General features: G+C 42.8%; 1 protein-coding gene across 1 annotated transcript in view; it reads right to left on the reverse strand.

Annotated features, from left to right (window-relative positions):
- col5a3a (collagen, type V, alpha 3a) overlaps window positions 1-13,856 on the reverse strand; it is a 46,351-nt gene that overhangs the window by 25,407 nt on the left and 7,088 nt on the right. Inside the window, exons 2-11 of the mRNA XM_041956726.1 lie at window positions 11,259-11,426; window positions 10,716-10,929; window positions 10,116-10,278; window positions 5,506-5,628; window positions 3,556-3,969; window positions 2,599-2,718; window positions 2,377-2,487; window positions 2,225-2,278; window positions 1,787-1,828; window positions 1,276-1,338 (exon numbers count right to left, since the gene is read on the reverse strand). Of these exons, the coding sequence (XP_041812660.1) occupies window positions 1,276-1,338; window positions 1,787-1,828; window positions 2,225-2,278; window positions 2,377-2,487; window positions 2,599-2,718; window positions 3,556-3,969; window positions 5,506-5,628; window positions 10,116-10,278; window positions 10,716-10,929; window positions 11,259-11,426 (1,472 nt within the window). The remainder of the gene's footprint in view (window positions 1-1,275; window positions 1,339-1,786; window positions 1,829-2,224; window positions 2,279-2,376; window positions 2,488-2,598; window positions 2,719-3,555; window positions 3,970-5,505; window positions 5,629-10,115; window positions 10,279-10,715; window positions 10,930-11,258; window positions 11,427-13,856) is intronic.

Consider the following 13,856-nt stretch of genomic DNA (forward strand, 5'->3'; position numbering starts at 1 on the left):
ATAAATTCTGTAACTACAATTACACTGGAGGACATGTTGGTCCAGACTGTTAAAACTATCTTATGAATGAATGCTCATAAATGAAGATAGGATAAGACACAGTATATGAATTAGAATAAATAAAGAGGCAAAATATTCCTATGTTTCAGTTAACCTTTTAAGAGCGAGCAGAGACTCGATGATTCATATTCATGTATTTTTAATGCCATGCATAAAGCGACAGTTTGTAGATACAGTGCATCATATTTGTTCTTAGTGTATTGACATCAGTGCCTGATTTAATGATATCCACCATTGTTGCACCTTTTAGATTTCATCTCAGCAAATAAAATCTAGGGTTTTTTTTATGTGGGCTGAACCTGACAAGTACATAGCTATTTAAAAGTGTGTACAAAGATCCAAGGTGATGTGCTTCTAAGTAGTGGGGAAGTGCACGGTAATACACTGTCATCAACATCAACATCTTTACAAGGCAAAATGATAAAAACCATCAACAACTGGTTATCCAAAGAGGGCTGAAACAACCCTGAATCAGTCCATGACCTGGATGACTGAGAATCTTCATCGATAACTGGGAAACAACAGAGCATCATCTGTGTTCATATGCTGGAGAGTGTTCCATTGTAATGAATATGGACAAATACACTTAATGGATCAATCACACACACACGCACACACATACACACAAATACACACACACACACACACACACACAAAATAATCCTAAAAAATACATAAACACACACAGTCATGTTTCCATCATTCTGGGGACATTACATAGACTTCCGTCCATTGCCTTGAGATTTACCTGAACCATATCCATGACCACTACTTGCTTAAACCCCTAACCCACCAGCCTCTAACCCTAACCTCAACTTAACCCTAACCCTTACCCTTGCCTTAGCCTTAGCCAAAATCTAAATCTAACCTTACCCTAACCTTAATCCAAGTCTTCACCCTAAAATTTCCTGATTTATGTTATGCAGACTTGCATCTTGTCCCCATAAGGGAGTCCACACAATGTGAATGTGTAAACAGATTTATATTCCCACAACATGAGTAATGCACATCCACACACACACACACGTACGAGAAAATCAGGTCAAACATGTGTGAGTCAACATCCTTCCCTGAAATCCAGCTGGTTCAGTTCAGGATTCGAGCCCGGAACATTGTGATCCTAGCTGAATCCACAGCTCAGTCCTACAGGTGCAGGGATCAAACTGGGGTCAAACTAACCCAGAGGGTCCAGGTCTAGGCCTAAGCCACACTCACCAATTCACCAGGATCTCCCCTTGGTCCTGGAGGACCTGTTGGTCCAGCTGGACCGGTGAGCCCCTGTAAAGGAAACATTGAAGGCAGTCAAACAAACATTACAAACCATTGCAACATTGTGGCTTGTCAAACAAAATAAACCCATATTCTAACCTTCCAAATGCTTTGCAATGATCCCTCTTTACTGATTTATGTATGAAGCTTTGAATTGAAATCTTTCTACTTCTTTGTAATGATGAACTTTTAGCGGTCACTTCGTAGTGCATTAATAGATGAAGGACATGAAATGGTCTTTCACAAAGTGCCATCTTGTATTTCATTGTAGTGCAGGGGTGTATTTTTTGGGTCATCACCCCCGAAAACCCTGTTTCCTTTTCCAAAAACACCACAGTTACATCCTGATGGCTAGAATCCAGAATGTTTTGCATTCCATCTGGACAGTTCCTGCTTATGTTACATTATGCCACATATAGTAACCGTCAAAATAATAATAAAAAAAAAATAGGCTCACCTCTGGGCCTGGTAGACCCGGAGGTCCTTCCACCAATGCACCCTGGAATCAGAAACAGAGAATGTATAGAATATAATTCCTTTAGTGTTATTGCACATTGTACAACAAACGCTGCTGTGCATCTCCTAAAACAGTTAATTTCACATATGGACACACTCACATAGATGCAATTGCCATACAAAGAAATGATAATCATAAAAAAGAAGGATAAAAATGTATTATTGCATGTTATATACAGATATTTACAGATATTTCCTCATTGTATGGAAATACCGCAGTTATTACTGTGGAGTGTTGTGACGATGTTTGGGGGCTGGTGATGGGGGAACAGTGTTTTACAGAGTTCTGTTCAATGATGAAATGTACATTAGGACGGTATTAACTCATTCCCCTTCTCAAAGCTACAAGACTATTCACTGAATGCCTCTAGCAGCTCACCGGTTCAATAATAGCTGGCTCTCCCTTCTGGCCTTTCTCTGCTCTGAGGCTAGCCTGAGGAGGAGAAACAGGCGAATAGATGTGGGTTGTTAGAAATCACTTGACACGTGCAACTGAAGACATATGATGTACGAGTCCACTTTAAAATGTACCTCTCCGTTCCACGCCTCTGCTCTTTCCCGCTCTGCAAAGCCAAAGCCGTCCTCATATGCTTCATACTCTTCATACTCTGTATCATTCTTGAAATCTTCATACTCAAGAGTCTGTTAAGGAACAAAAAACTCCATCAGTGACAGGTGTAGTGAATAATAAGATTGCCTTTCAGTGTTTCTTTACTGAGGTGAAGGCATTTCTTGTTTTTGTGTTTAACCTACCTCATATTCAGTAACATTCGGGCCCACTGTTACCGTGGAAACTGAGAGATCATCATAGAGGTCTGCGTAAAGGTCATCTCCATACTCCTCCACCACTGGCTTCGTCACTGGCCTGGTCTCCTGCAGGCAAACACACACTGAAATGAGTCATAGCAAAGATGAACCAGGGGACACTGAGCACTTGTCATTAGCACCCTGTGCTCCCAAGTAAAGGCACATTTTTTAACATAAGCAACGATACGAATGTTAGCAAAACAGGTGGATTTTATGGGAAAGCGTTGATTATCCGGGACACAGGTTGACAGGTGTGCAAGTTAATTCCAGTGCTGGTGTAATTAGTTGATGGACTACATCAGATTCATGTGGCAGCATGGCAGCGACTGCAACAGCTCCAGAAACAGCATGAGCATAAAACATTAGTTTACTTGGCAAAAAAGCAAATAATAAACATGAAGGAGACATACAGAAACATTAAAAGTAAAAAATTAACTGCATTTTTTTTTTATCAAAACAGCTGTCGTGGCATATTCATAAGAGCATGTGTGGTGTGATTTAAATGGTTTAGATGGTATAGAGCACAATATTCACCTTGAATAAATATTTATTCCGTAGGATTGTGTACAGGAAGTTCTATACTGTATGTTCAGCGCATATGACGCATATGACGGATATATGGAGCCCATGTGCTACTGCATACTCTACAAAAAAAACACATACGGCTGAAAGGCATATGGTGAGTTCATCAAAGTTTTTCATTTAAGATGCATTCTCCATGTTTTTTGGTAGGGATGTAGAGGAGGTGATGATTAGGATGGTGCTGGTTAGTGGTGGTGGTAAGCAACTAGAGAGGGAAGAGGTGCTCTCTATGGTTAGGAGTTATTAGGGTAGTGATCGGTTAGAACTGCAAATGCCAGGAGGGGGTTGCGGTGGAGAGCAGCTGAAGGCAAACTTGTCTACCTCCTCGGTAACCTTTGATTCAGGCAATGCACTGGGCACCAAAGTGGGGGCCTCAGTTGTAGAGTCCGGTTCATGTCTGGGCTTCTCCATGAGGCTCTTGTCAAAGACTTCAGTGGGGATGACGGTTTCTAGGGTGTTCTTAATTTCTGGTAACTCTGTGGGCTGAAATGGTTCTTGGGATAGATACTCAGGCAGTTTTGTGGACACTCTGAGGAGGCCGTCCTCAAGACCCTCCTCTTCATGCTTTTTCTTTCTGGATCCCTTCTTGCCCTTGCCTTTGCCTTTGCGTTTGCCTTTGCCTTTAGAGCCCTTGTCCCTCTTCTTTTTGCTGCCTTTCCTGTTCTTTTTGGAGTGCTCCTTCGGTTCTTCAGGCTGGTCACTTTGCATCAAGGTGTCAGACCCGAGTTGGGGGTTCTTTTATGAAAAAGGGAATGTAATATGAGGGCACGGGTGGAGGATGGAGAAAAAACAAACACTGTTGTGAATGATAATACAACAAAAGGAAATAACTTCTAGCAGTAACCTAAAGCGATGCATGCAGGTCACTTAAAGGGTCAGATACCTACTGTGATTCCCACTGAGCTGGTAAAAACCTAAAGCAAACATGAAATGAGACGGGACAAACAAATGTAGAGTTGTTTCCTCGCAGTCAAAGCAGAAGATATATTTGCTTGTGTGGTCAGGGGTCACCCTGTCTATGACCCCACAGAGGTGCTAATTCTCAGTGCTCTTGCAAGTGAGCAAACATGGGTTGTGTCATCCTCCACAGCGATCTCCATTGCATGTCAGCAATCGGAATGGGCTCAGCCTGAAAATGACGCTGAAGGCCCAGTCTGCGAAAGACATCAGACCTGATTTAGATCCACTTGTAAACAAGGTCAATGTGTAAGGGAGAATGATGGGAAGTAGGTCAGTGGGGTGACAGATGTTGACATGCTCTGGATTCAGAGCTCATTGCTCAGCTGTAGTTCTGTAAAATCCAGCTGGATGACTATCGAAGTGGCCTCACACTACCATTACTGAACCGTGTCTGGAGGATTATCACTGACCACATTTGTGTACAGACACACGAGTGTGCACGCATGTGAGTATATGCTTGTGGAATACATGTAAAAGATAGACACACAGATAAGATATTCAGTTAAAACTGTGTACTCCTTGAAGCCCAGCCAAAACACACACGCACGCGTGCAAACACGCACGCATCTCTCTGCCTCTACTCCTCTGGATTTCTCCTGGATCCTTATTTTTATCTTTCACCCACCACCAAAGAAATATACAGTCATTCATATCCATGATTGATTTAACTTTTTATGCATGCCTTGAGGAGGGGAAGAGCTATCATGTCATGTTTGAGTTATCTGCTCCTGGCTCTATATGTCTGTGTGTGTGTGTGTGTGTGTGTGTGTGTGTGTGTGTGTGTGTGTGTGTGTGTGTGTGTGTGTGTGTTTGTCCTTTGCCAAAGGAACACCTGACCTTAAGATTTCTCCACTCCTGGAGGCCTTTGAAAGAAGACACCTCTCCTTTGACTGATGGCCTATTCTGTTTTCATCTCTCAAGTCTCTTTTTGCAAACACTCAGTACATTTGCAAAGCTCTTCTTGGCTCTGGTTGTTGTCTGCTTGTAAATCATAGAAGTCTTAGGGACACACAGGTCTACTGACAGGCATATTTGTCTTCCTCCTACGGGTTGGCTGTGAAGCAAGGGCTTCTCCAAGCCCACTTTAGCAGCCAGAAGCACCTGACAACGTCTAAGGAAAAGCAATTAAACAATGAATACGAATGAAAGAAGATATCCCGGCCTTTGTGTTCAAATAAAAATACAAGCCAGTTCCAAGTTAAATGAGGTGATCTAAAGCTGCACTTCATCATATCAGCTGTTGAAGGACTGGACATGGATTTGTGTGGGTTTTTCCAGTGGGCATTGCCTCCTGTTGGTGGCTATACTGACCTCTTGCAGCTCCAGGGCTTGGCTGTTGTAGGGCAAAGCAGAGTCACAGTCTGGTATGTAGTTTTCACAGTAGCTGGCAGCAGCCCGGGGGTCCTCCAGAATCAGTAATTGCTGAATATCTCCCTGAAATAAACCGGAAAACAAACAGAAAGACAGACAACTGTCATATAAAGCTGGGCATAAAGAGGCAGAATCATCCCACTGGAGCACTGACATAAATACAGCTGCTGTTACTGCACAGTGAAGAGATATTCCAAGGACCAGAAGACTGAACCTGTGACAATACACCACAACACCACACCCACCATGAGAACGACAAAACTGGCTGCATACTTCAATATAAAGCAAAGCGTAATACAGTAGCATACACAGCGTTCCCATAACTCCAGGAGGGGCCTGATTGTGTACACCAAACAGTCAAATAGCTCTCTCACACCCCCCTGTCAGGACCTTTCACTTCCCATCCCACCCTGGAGGCGTAGCCAGTGTGTATACACAAACATGCACAGAGACAGCGCTGCTAGACCCTGCAGCACGAAGCCCAGTGCCTCTGTTGGCTTTAATGGCCTTCCACTCAACCTCACTATATTTTCTTCACCCTACACTATATTATTACATAATGTACAAATTTGTCAATTATCAAGTAAAATGGCAAACACAATGGTTTACAAATGCTTTTATCTGTTATGTATCACTGTAAAAAAACAATTTGGGCTCAAAATAATTCTGATGGTCATTTGTCATTATTTCTGACAGGTAGAATAATAGATAAAACCTTATATCCAAAAGATGAACTGATAGTGAAAATAACTGTGAGCTGCAGTGCTACTTCTCTTTGAGATACAAGTCAGAAAGTAACTCACAGTGTTTGACAAGGTTTAGATTGCATTAGCGAAACAAATCTATTTAACTGACAGGACATTGCAAACATATTGCCGGGTGAAACATTATCCAGGGACAGCCGGGCAGCCATTTGTGATAAATCAAGTCAGATTAACTGCTAGATGTTGTGGTAATTATAGTCCCATTGTAATCTCTTTAATTAGGCTTTAGCGGCCAGAGGTGAAATAAATCAAAACCTATTGCTTGTCTGTTTCCTGCCACCAGCTCATATATCTTCGAATCCATCTTAAATCATGCTTTATCAGCAATGCATGTCTACACAAAATCTGGCCTGCCACACACAAAACTGTAAACCTACGAAAAGACTGTTGAAACACTCATTTACGCTTTGATACATCAAACATGAAAGGAGTTGTTATCCCCTTATCCTTTTTTCTTCCTGTTTTGGCCGAAAGCCAGTGTCAGGCAAAGGAAATTATTGCACTCTAAGGTGAGAGACAGAGAGAAAGAGTGAGAGAGAAAGGCAACAGGGAGTTAATCCAATCTAATCCAATCTCAATTTGAGATCAAAGGCAACACTTTCACGGAGAAGTTTTCCTGTTTTTCTTGCCTAGCAGGGGCTCTCTCCTCTAGAAACACACAGCGAGTAAAGTGTTGCCCAAAACCATGTGTGCTCTGCCATTCTCCATTTAGGACAGGGTAAGGACATCTGAACAGGACATGTGAGGATGTGTTGAAAAGGAAAACACCCCAGCTGAATCCACAAAATTCTGATGGCTAACAAACATCCTGCATGAGGTCACACATGGCTCTGTTGGCAAAGATTCATTAGTCGCAGAGAGTGACCTCTGTGCTTCCCCCTGCTGTCTGCAGTAAGGTGTCTGGTGCCAGCTAGCCAAGAGTCATACTGCTTCACCAAATCACAACCAACTAGACCGTGTATGAGGTGCCGTACAGTCATTTGCAGTGCCTTAAAGCAAACAAAACTTTAGAACGAACACACTCACTGTAATGAAACAGCATTTTGATGCTCCTCATTTGATTAAAGTGCTGGTGAGTAACCAAAAACATCTGACCACCATCAGACATAAGTCATTACCGAGGCAAAATATGACTGAAACAGACCTTGACTGATGTAATGTGCTTTTCCGATTTGTGCGGTAAAGTGATGGGGTTGCTAAACATTTAAATAGAGCTGCCCTTTAATGTTATGCATGACAAGTTTTGGTTTCAACATGCCTATAAGAGTGAGCCAAAAACATTTCTTCTTTCCACTGCTAATCCAGACCAAAAGGATCTGAATTTCCTAACAAATAAACGCTGGGCTGGTCTTATCTAAGCAGTCAGCGTGTTGGAGGCACCTACACAGGGCACACAACGGCCAAGAAGGAGCACAACCAGACTTGTGGACAGTCTGATGTTTGCTTTACTGCAAATGCAAGCAGAGTGTTTGAGTCTGAACACCAAAACTTTGGTATCATTTGCAGACAATCTGGAAGCAATAGAGACATTAGTGGCTGACCACGGTCCCCATGCTCCCACGCTGAGCTCCCACGCTGAAAGAACTGGGCCGGAACACTGACCTCCTCCCCCAGAACCAGGGCCTGGGAACAGAGGCCCAGAGGTCAGCATGATTAATTTCTCTTCCCCTGGTACCAGCCTCACCAGAGGTGTGCAACATCGGGGCTTAAAATGCCCACAGCCAGACATACGCACTTATGGCTGTGAATACATACTGTACATGCACTCACTAAAACTTGTGTTTCGGCATCACGCGTGTCAATAAAAAAACTACCACAGGATGTTTTTGAGGATTTTTCCGATGCTCCACAGAACACAAGATGTTACGACTCAATTCTAGATTTAACTAAGTGCAAACTTCCATATAGACGTGACCACAATGACCACAAAAAGTGCATGGATTGGACTAAAGGATAGATCTGATCAACAGTCTGAAGGGCATTAGTCATCACCACAAATACTGTATCATCATCATAACTCTTCGCAATGGATGATTAATAAGGGCATGTGTGCTTTTGGAGTAGGGCCAAAGATTAAAGTCTCCATTGCCTCTGAAAAGGGAAATTTATAGAGCCCACAAGGAGACATTTCTTAACTGAAGTGGGCTATAAAGTAATTTAAAAACTGGAATGCCTATCAGTGTCTGCGAGAGAAGAGTAGGAAGGGAGCACAGAGTAACTTCCAGCATGGGAAGGGCAACCAGGGTTGAGTCAGGGCAAAGTTAATGTGTGGTCAAGGTTAGGAAGGTGCACACGCAAAACCCAAAGGCAGTAGGTGTTGTCAGGACATCTGTTTTTCTCCTGTTGAAAGTAAAGAAGGGTGTGCTTTCTGTCTATTAGGCCAATAGGGAGTGATAGCAACCCTCCCTCTGTACTCTTTAAGTTTAACAGTATGTTCCCTTTTGCAGACTGTGCGGTAGTCTTGGACACTGAGGGGAAAGACGGTTGGGAAGGTGGTCATTTATCTAAACTTGAATGTACCTTATATCACTGTCTATCTTTCCATTTCTTTCTTTGCTCCATTGCCGAGCAGACACAGAGCCCCGAGGATATAGGGGAAGGGGCTTGAACTGATCTCTATTTCATGCTGTGGGCGAGAGATTTAGAGTGGAGCCTTACTGGGAATGACAATGGAGCAGCGGTTGCATATTGTCATGGGAAGCACAGAGAATGGTTTATGACAGTAAAAGTTACCGCAGAGCAAAAGAGGAGTCTTCCTGCTCCTACATTTTTTCCCACCAAGTTGATACACACATGCACATATTCTAATGCTCTTAAATGAAGTGTACCTCAACTTCAAAGATTCATTTTCAAGTAGACATCATTTGGAATAACTTAAGCAGCAATTTTATACATGTTCTCTCATATCTTGATGATTAACATCACACATAATGACGGGGGTTGATAGATATACAGTATATAGGCTAATGGACATTTCTGCAAAATGCATGATGACTTCCACGCATCAGTATCATAATATGATCTTTGTCAGCAGTATTAAGCTGAGCTTCTGTGAGTGAGGATGTCCATGCATGTATCATTAACTAACTGTCGTGCAGCAGTGTTTGAACCAACCTTAGTGATGGGTTCCTTTTCAGTACGTACTTTTTAATATTCCTTCAACAGTGTCACAAGCGTAGTCATTCAAACCAGATGTTTATTTGTTCGCAAAAAACGCCTTTCATGAATTCGGGTACATGCAGAAGATGTTTCTGCATGTACCCGATTTCAACTGTGATATGTGTCTGCTGCTGCTCAGGAGACAAAAAAACAACATGTGTAGCCACAGGAAGCTGGTATTGTCCTGGAAGAGGAGTCCCGACCATCAGAAGACATGACCAAACTGCACACGATCACAGTCAACCTTATTTCTTAATGTCCATTCAGACTCACATCAACACATCTATAACGAAAACACTGACAAATCCAAAATGTGACACCATTTCTTGGAAATGATGAGGCTGGGCATGTCTGAACAGCATGTCCCCTCCTTCCAAACACCTCTCCTCTCCACTACTTTGTTCCTGCGGCACATGATTGACAGGAGACCCCTGTCACCTCACAGCCTCCTTTAAATCTTCTCTTAAGTATTTTTAAACCTTTTCTGCTTATCCCACAATTCCATCAACACAACTGCAAATGGTGATGCGAAAAATGTTTCAGATCCTGGAGTTGTGGAGATGAGTAGCACTTGGCCTTTGGGGGAGCATGAAGAGGCTATCTATCAACAAGCCGCTAATGTCCTACCTCAAATACATCTTCGTCCAGCAGCCGCGTCCCAAACACAGTGACACCGTCTGTGCTGACTATTGCGTCGTCCCCTCGCAACAGATCCAGGGTCTCTACCTCCTGACAGTCCAAGTAGAGGGTCACAGACTTGTTCTGCACACTGTAGGCTATCCTGTGCCATCTGAAAGGACAAAGAGAGAGTGAGAATTGACAGACAAGTTGAGCCTTGGAGGGAAGTATTGGAAGTATTTTGTGTTTGAAGATAAGTCTGTTGCCCCGCAGAATCAGCAATGCAATGAGCTGTTTCACACCTCTTTCAAGTCAAGCAAAACAGAAGTGGCTTTGAGCCTGAGACTGTGAAGGTTTTGATTTCCTTAGCTCCTTTGATCAAGTCAAATCATCAACGACTTCACAAGCATCTTATTCCCTTTAAGGTCACTCAAGGTCAAGAGTGAGCTGTGTGCATCAAACTCAGAAATGTGAGGCCCGATTCAGATTTCAAGGCTTGGGAAAGTGAAACATGCACACTTAATATGCATGCTGTCAAATCAACAGAGGGACAGATATGTCATTAATATCTGCTCTAATGGAGAAGTTACAGCCCCTTAAACTACCCACTTTCCATCAGCCAGGTTGATCTTCTTGAAGATGGGATACATTTCTGGGGTGGGCTGCCCATGCTGGTCCTCATACAGGAAGACAGGTGAACGGCCCACTTCGAGCCCCAGCTGCTGCACCCCCTGATCATCATAGACTGAAAGCAGGAAGAACTGGGAGTCCTTTTTAGCTCGTACTGTAGCCATCAGGGAGAAATTCTCAGGAAATTTGGAATCTAGAAGGGGGTAGGAGAGGAGGTGCTGTTAAGTCATACAAGGCAGAGCACAGCAGGGAGCAGACATTTTTATAAAATGCAGGCACCACCCGCTGCCAGCGAGACCTGAGTAAAGATAATATTGATGAAAAATGTTGCCCATGAAAGAAGTGAACACCCGCAAGGAGGAGTAAACAGAGTTTTTATTGGGAGAAGAATCCCTCACAAAAGTGACACATTTGAGTACTCTTTGCCTTTTTTTGGAAATCCTCAAGTATATAATTCCTGCAAGGGACTGGAGGCTATGCTGTACAGTATACGGTCTCATAGGGGGAAAAAAAAATCTCTACCAGGGAAGAGCTGTTTGGTGGGAGCACTGAGCTGGATCTTTTTGTCTATCTTGTAGGCCATGTCTGTCTCTTCCATGCCCCTCCTGCTGGTGCAGAGACCAGCCTCCAAGGACACCCCCTCCATGTTCTCTGACAGCTCCAGCACTTGCAGGACATCAATGGGATCAGCTGGAAAAGAAAGAAAAAAAATGAGCCATCTGCACATAGTTATAGAGCAGAAAATATGGTTATTTCTTTTATTTCATGCTCACTGACTGCAGCTAATTCTATCTCTTTAAACAACAAGTTGCTTACATGCTTGCGTTCCTGTTTCTAGTGTTGTATGAATAACTTTAGAAACGACTTATGTTAGGGTGGAGCTTGTGGCGGATGGTGGCAGCATGCTTTTAGTCGTGTCAGTCTAACACTTAAACTCTGCCAGTGTGACAGCACTTTGTTGTCTGGCTCAGTTAAGTGCCGGTTGTTTCCGAGCTGAAGAGCAGGGTTTAGTGTGGCTGGAAGCGGGTCTTAAAGTGTGGAGGCTTCCTGCTTCCTAGGAGGCGGAAGAGACGAGCTTCTCTGAGATGTGGCGGCAGGTGGCCAGGCTTCTTTGTGTGTTATTACAGGATAGGGGTGGTACGCAGCCTAACCCATAATCCTACTGCAGCACACCTGACAGCTGACACCTGCACACTGCTCAGCATGCACCAGAGAGCAACAATATGTCTGCATCACATTTATCACAATTTGAATACTTTGCTGTCATAAATGGCTCTCATCTCATTATCTATCAAGATGATTGATAGCATTCTCATGAAAACACTTCAAACTGGTTGATTTTTATAGCAAACATGAAAACCAATCTAATCAATTGATGAGATGGAGATTTTTTGTGTTGTGCAAATATACACTGTATCAAATTATGCTTATTTGCAATGAGTACTGCAACTGTTGCCCCTGCAGATATGAGATTTCTCCCAGTGTTGGCTCTCTCTCTCATTACAATGTGCCTGTGCTTTATTTGCAGTCCGCTGGTCATGTTATTAGATGTTCTGTTGATAAAGCACTGCCGTGAGCATTAGCCAGGATCAGAGTTTTGTGCTCAGCCAGTCCCCCACCAGCTGCTTGAGAGAGCCTGTTCAGGGCAACTCAGCACTTAGCATTCCAGGCATCTGAAATGAGGATCCTAAACCCAAATTGCCTCCTGCAGCTCTTGCCGCTCATACAGAACTCGCCTTTTATTCTCCTTGTTAATTAAACATGTGGAGAGAGTTTACCGTTGCCCAGACATTGCTTGCAGAAAAACACTGTGTTGCATTTTATGGCATTATTCAGTTGCATAGCAGAGGCCGTTTATTCCAAGCAGCTTTGAGAGCTCACCCTCTCAGTCCCCTAGCATGGCAATGGGGCTGTAAATAGGTTAAGCTGTGAATTACAGCTGGGCTCCAACAATGGAAAACATTAGGTACAGATCTAAAGGTATTTGAGACCTCATGGCTTAAATTCTGAATTTATACAGAGTCATGAACAAGCCATGTAAATTAAATACTTACAGAAGTTGGTGGCTTCTAACAACAGAAACTTCAGGCTGTTTTATGTACAAGTGGCACTAATAAATGCTCACCCACACACAGCCATTAAAGACAATATTCAAATCTGCTCCTGCCATCATGATAGTGAACCAACTAAATGTCAGTAAACAAGGTCTCTATCAACTTTAAAGGGTCACAGCCCTGTCATCCACACTTTGATCTAAAATAAGGACTATGGTAATGATTTCAATAACACATTTTTGTTTCTTTGTATCTTGTATGTGCAAGAGAGTCTAGTTTGTTCTTGTTTTAAGAAAGATTTATGAAAGATTTATTTTCAGTGTGCATTATTTTCTTGCACCAAGTCTTTTTGTCTTTTGGCCTGATATGGTCGACTGATAAAATAGACTGCCGACGAAGTTGAAGTGAAGGGGTTGCAACAAACCCACCTTTATAACATTTACCTCAAGACAGTCACCAAAAAGGCGAGCTGCATCCTTGAATGCCCTGATCAGACTGCCACTTCAGAAGCAAAAAACAACGACATGGCTCACCAGAGTCTCTTATATTGCCATAGCTTAAGGCTCAATCTTCATCTGATACGTGAGCATCTGCATTTCTGTCAAAGCGCTTTATTCTTCACAGCAGTTTACTTTGCAATTTACATCATGTCTGGGCACTAATCCTTTATGTTTGTTTTTAATTGAATTGGTAGGAGTGTCTCTGTCTCTGTCTGATCCCAAATGAGCTCTTTGCAGCTCTATTGTGGCCTGGTTTGGTTCCTGAGTGCAAATCAATTTCCTTTGGGGTAGCAAAGTTGAAAGTTTGTATTTTAGTCAAAGGCCAGAATGCAGTAAACTCTTTCTCTGTCTCTGTCTCTCTCTCTTGTTACCTTGTTCGTTCTCTTTCTCTCTCATACATACTCATGCACAGGGAGGAAGAGAGGTCATAAGGCAGTGATGTTTGGAATAATGTTCTAAATTGAAGAAACATGGGTCTAATTATACAGGATTCTTGGGTTTCTGTCAGGCCATCCGGATCAGCACCTGACTAAATGGCCTCCAAACAAACTAACACAATTAACTTT

This window comes from Chelmon rostratus, chromosome 17, assembly GCF_017976325.1.
Source record: "Chelmon rostratus isolate fCheRos1 chromosome 17, fCheRos1.pri, whole genome shotgun sequence".
Taxonomy (NCBI): Eukaryota; Metazoa; Chordata; class Actinopteri; order Chaetodontiformes; family Chaetodontidae; genus Chelmon; species Chelmon rostratus.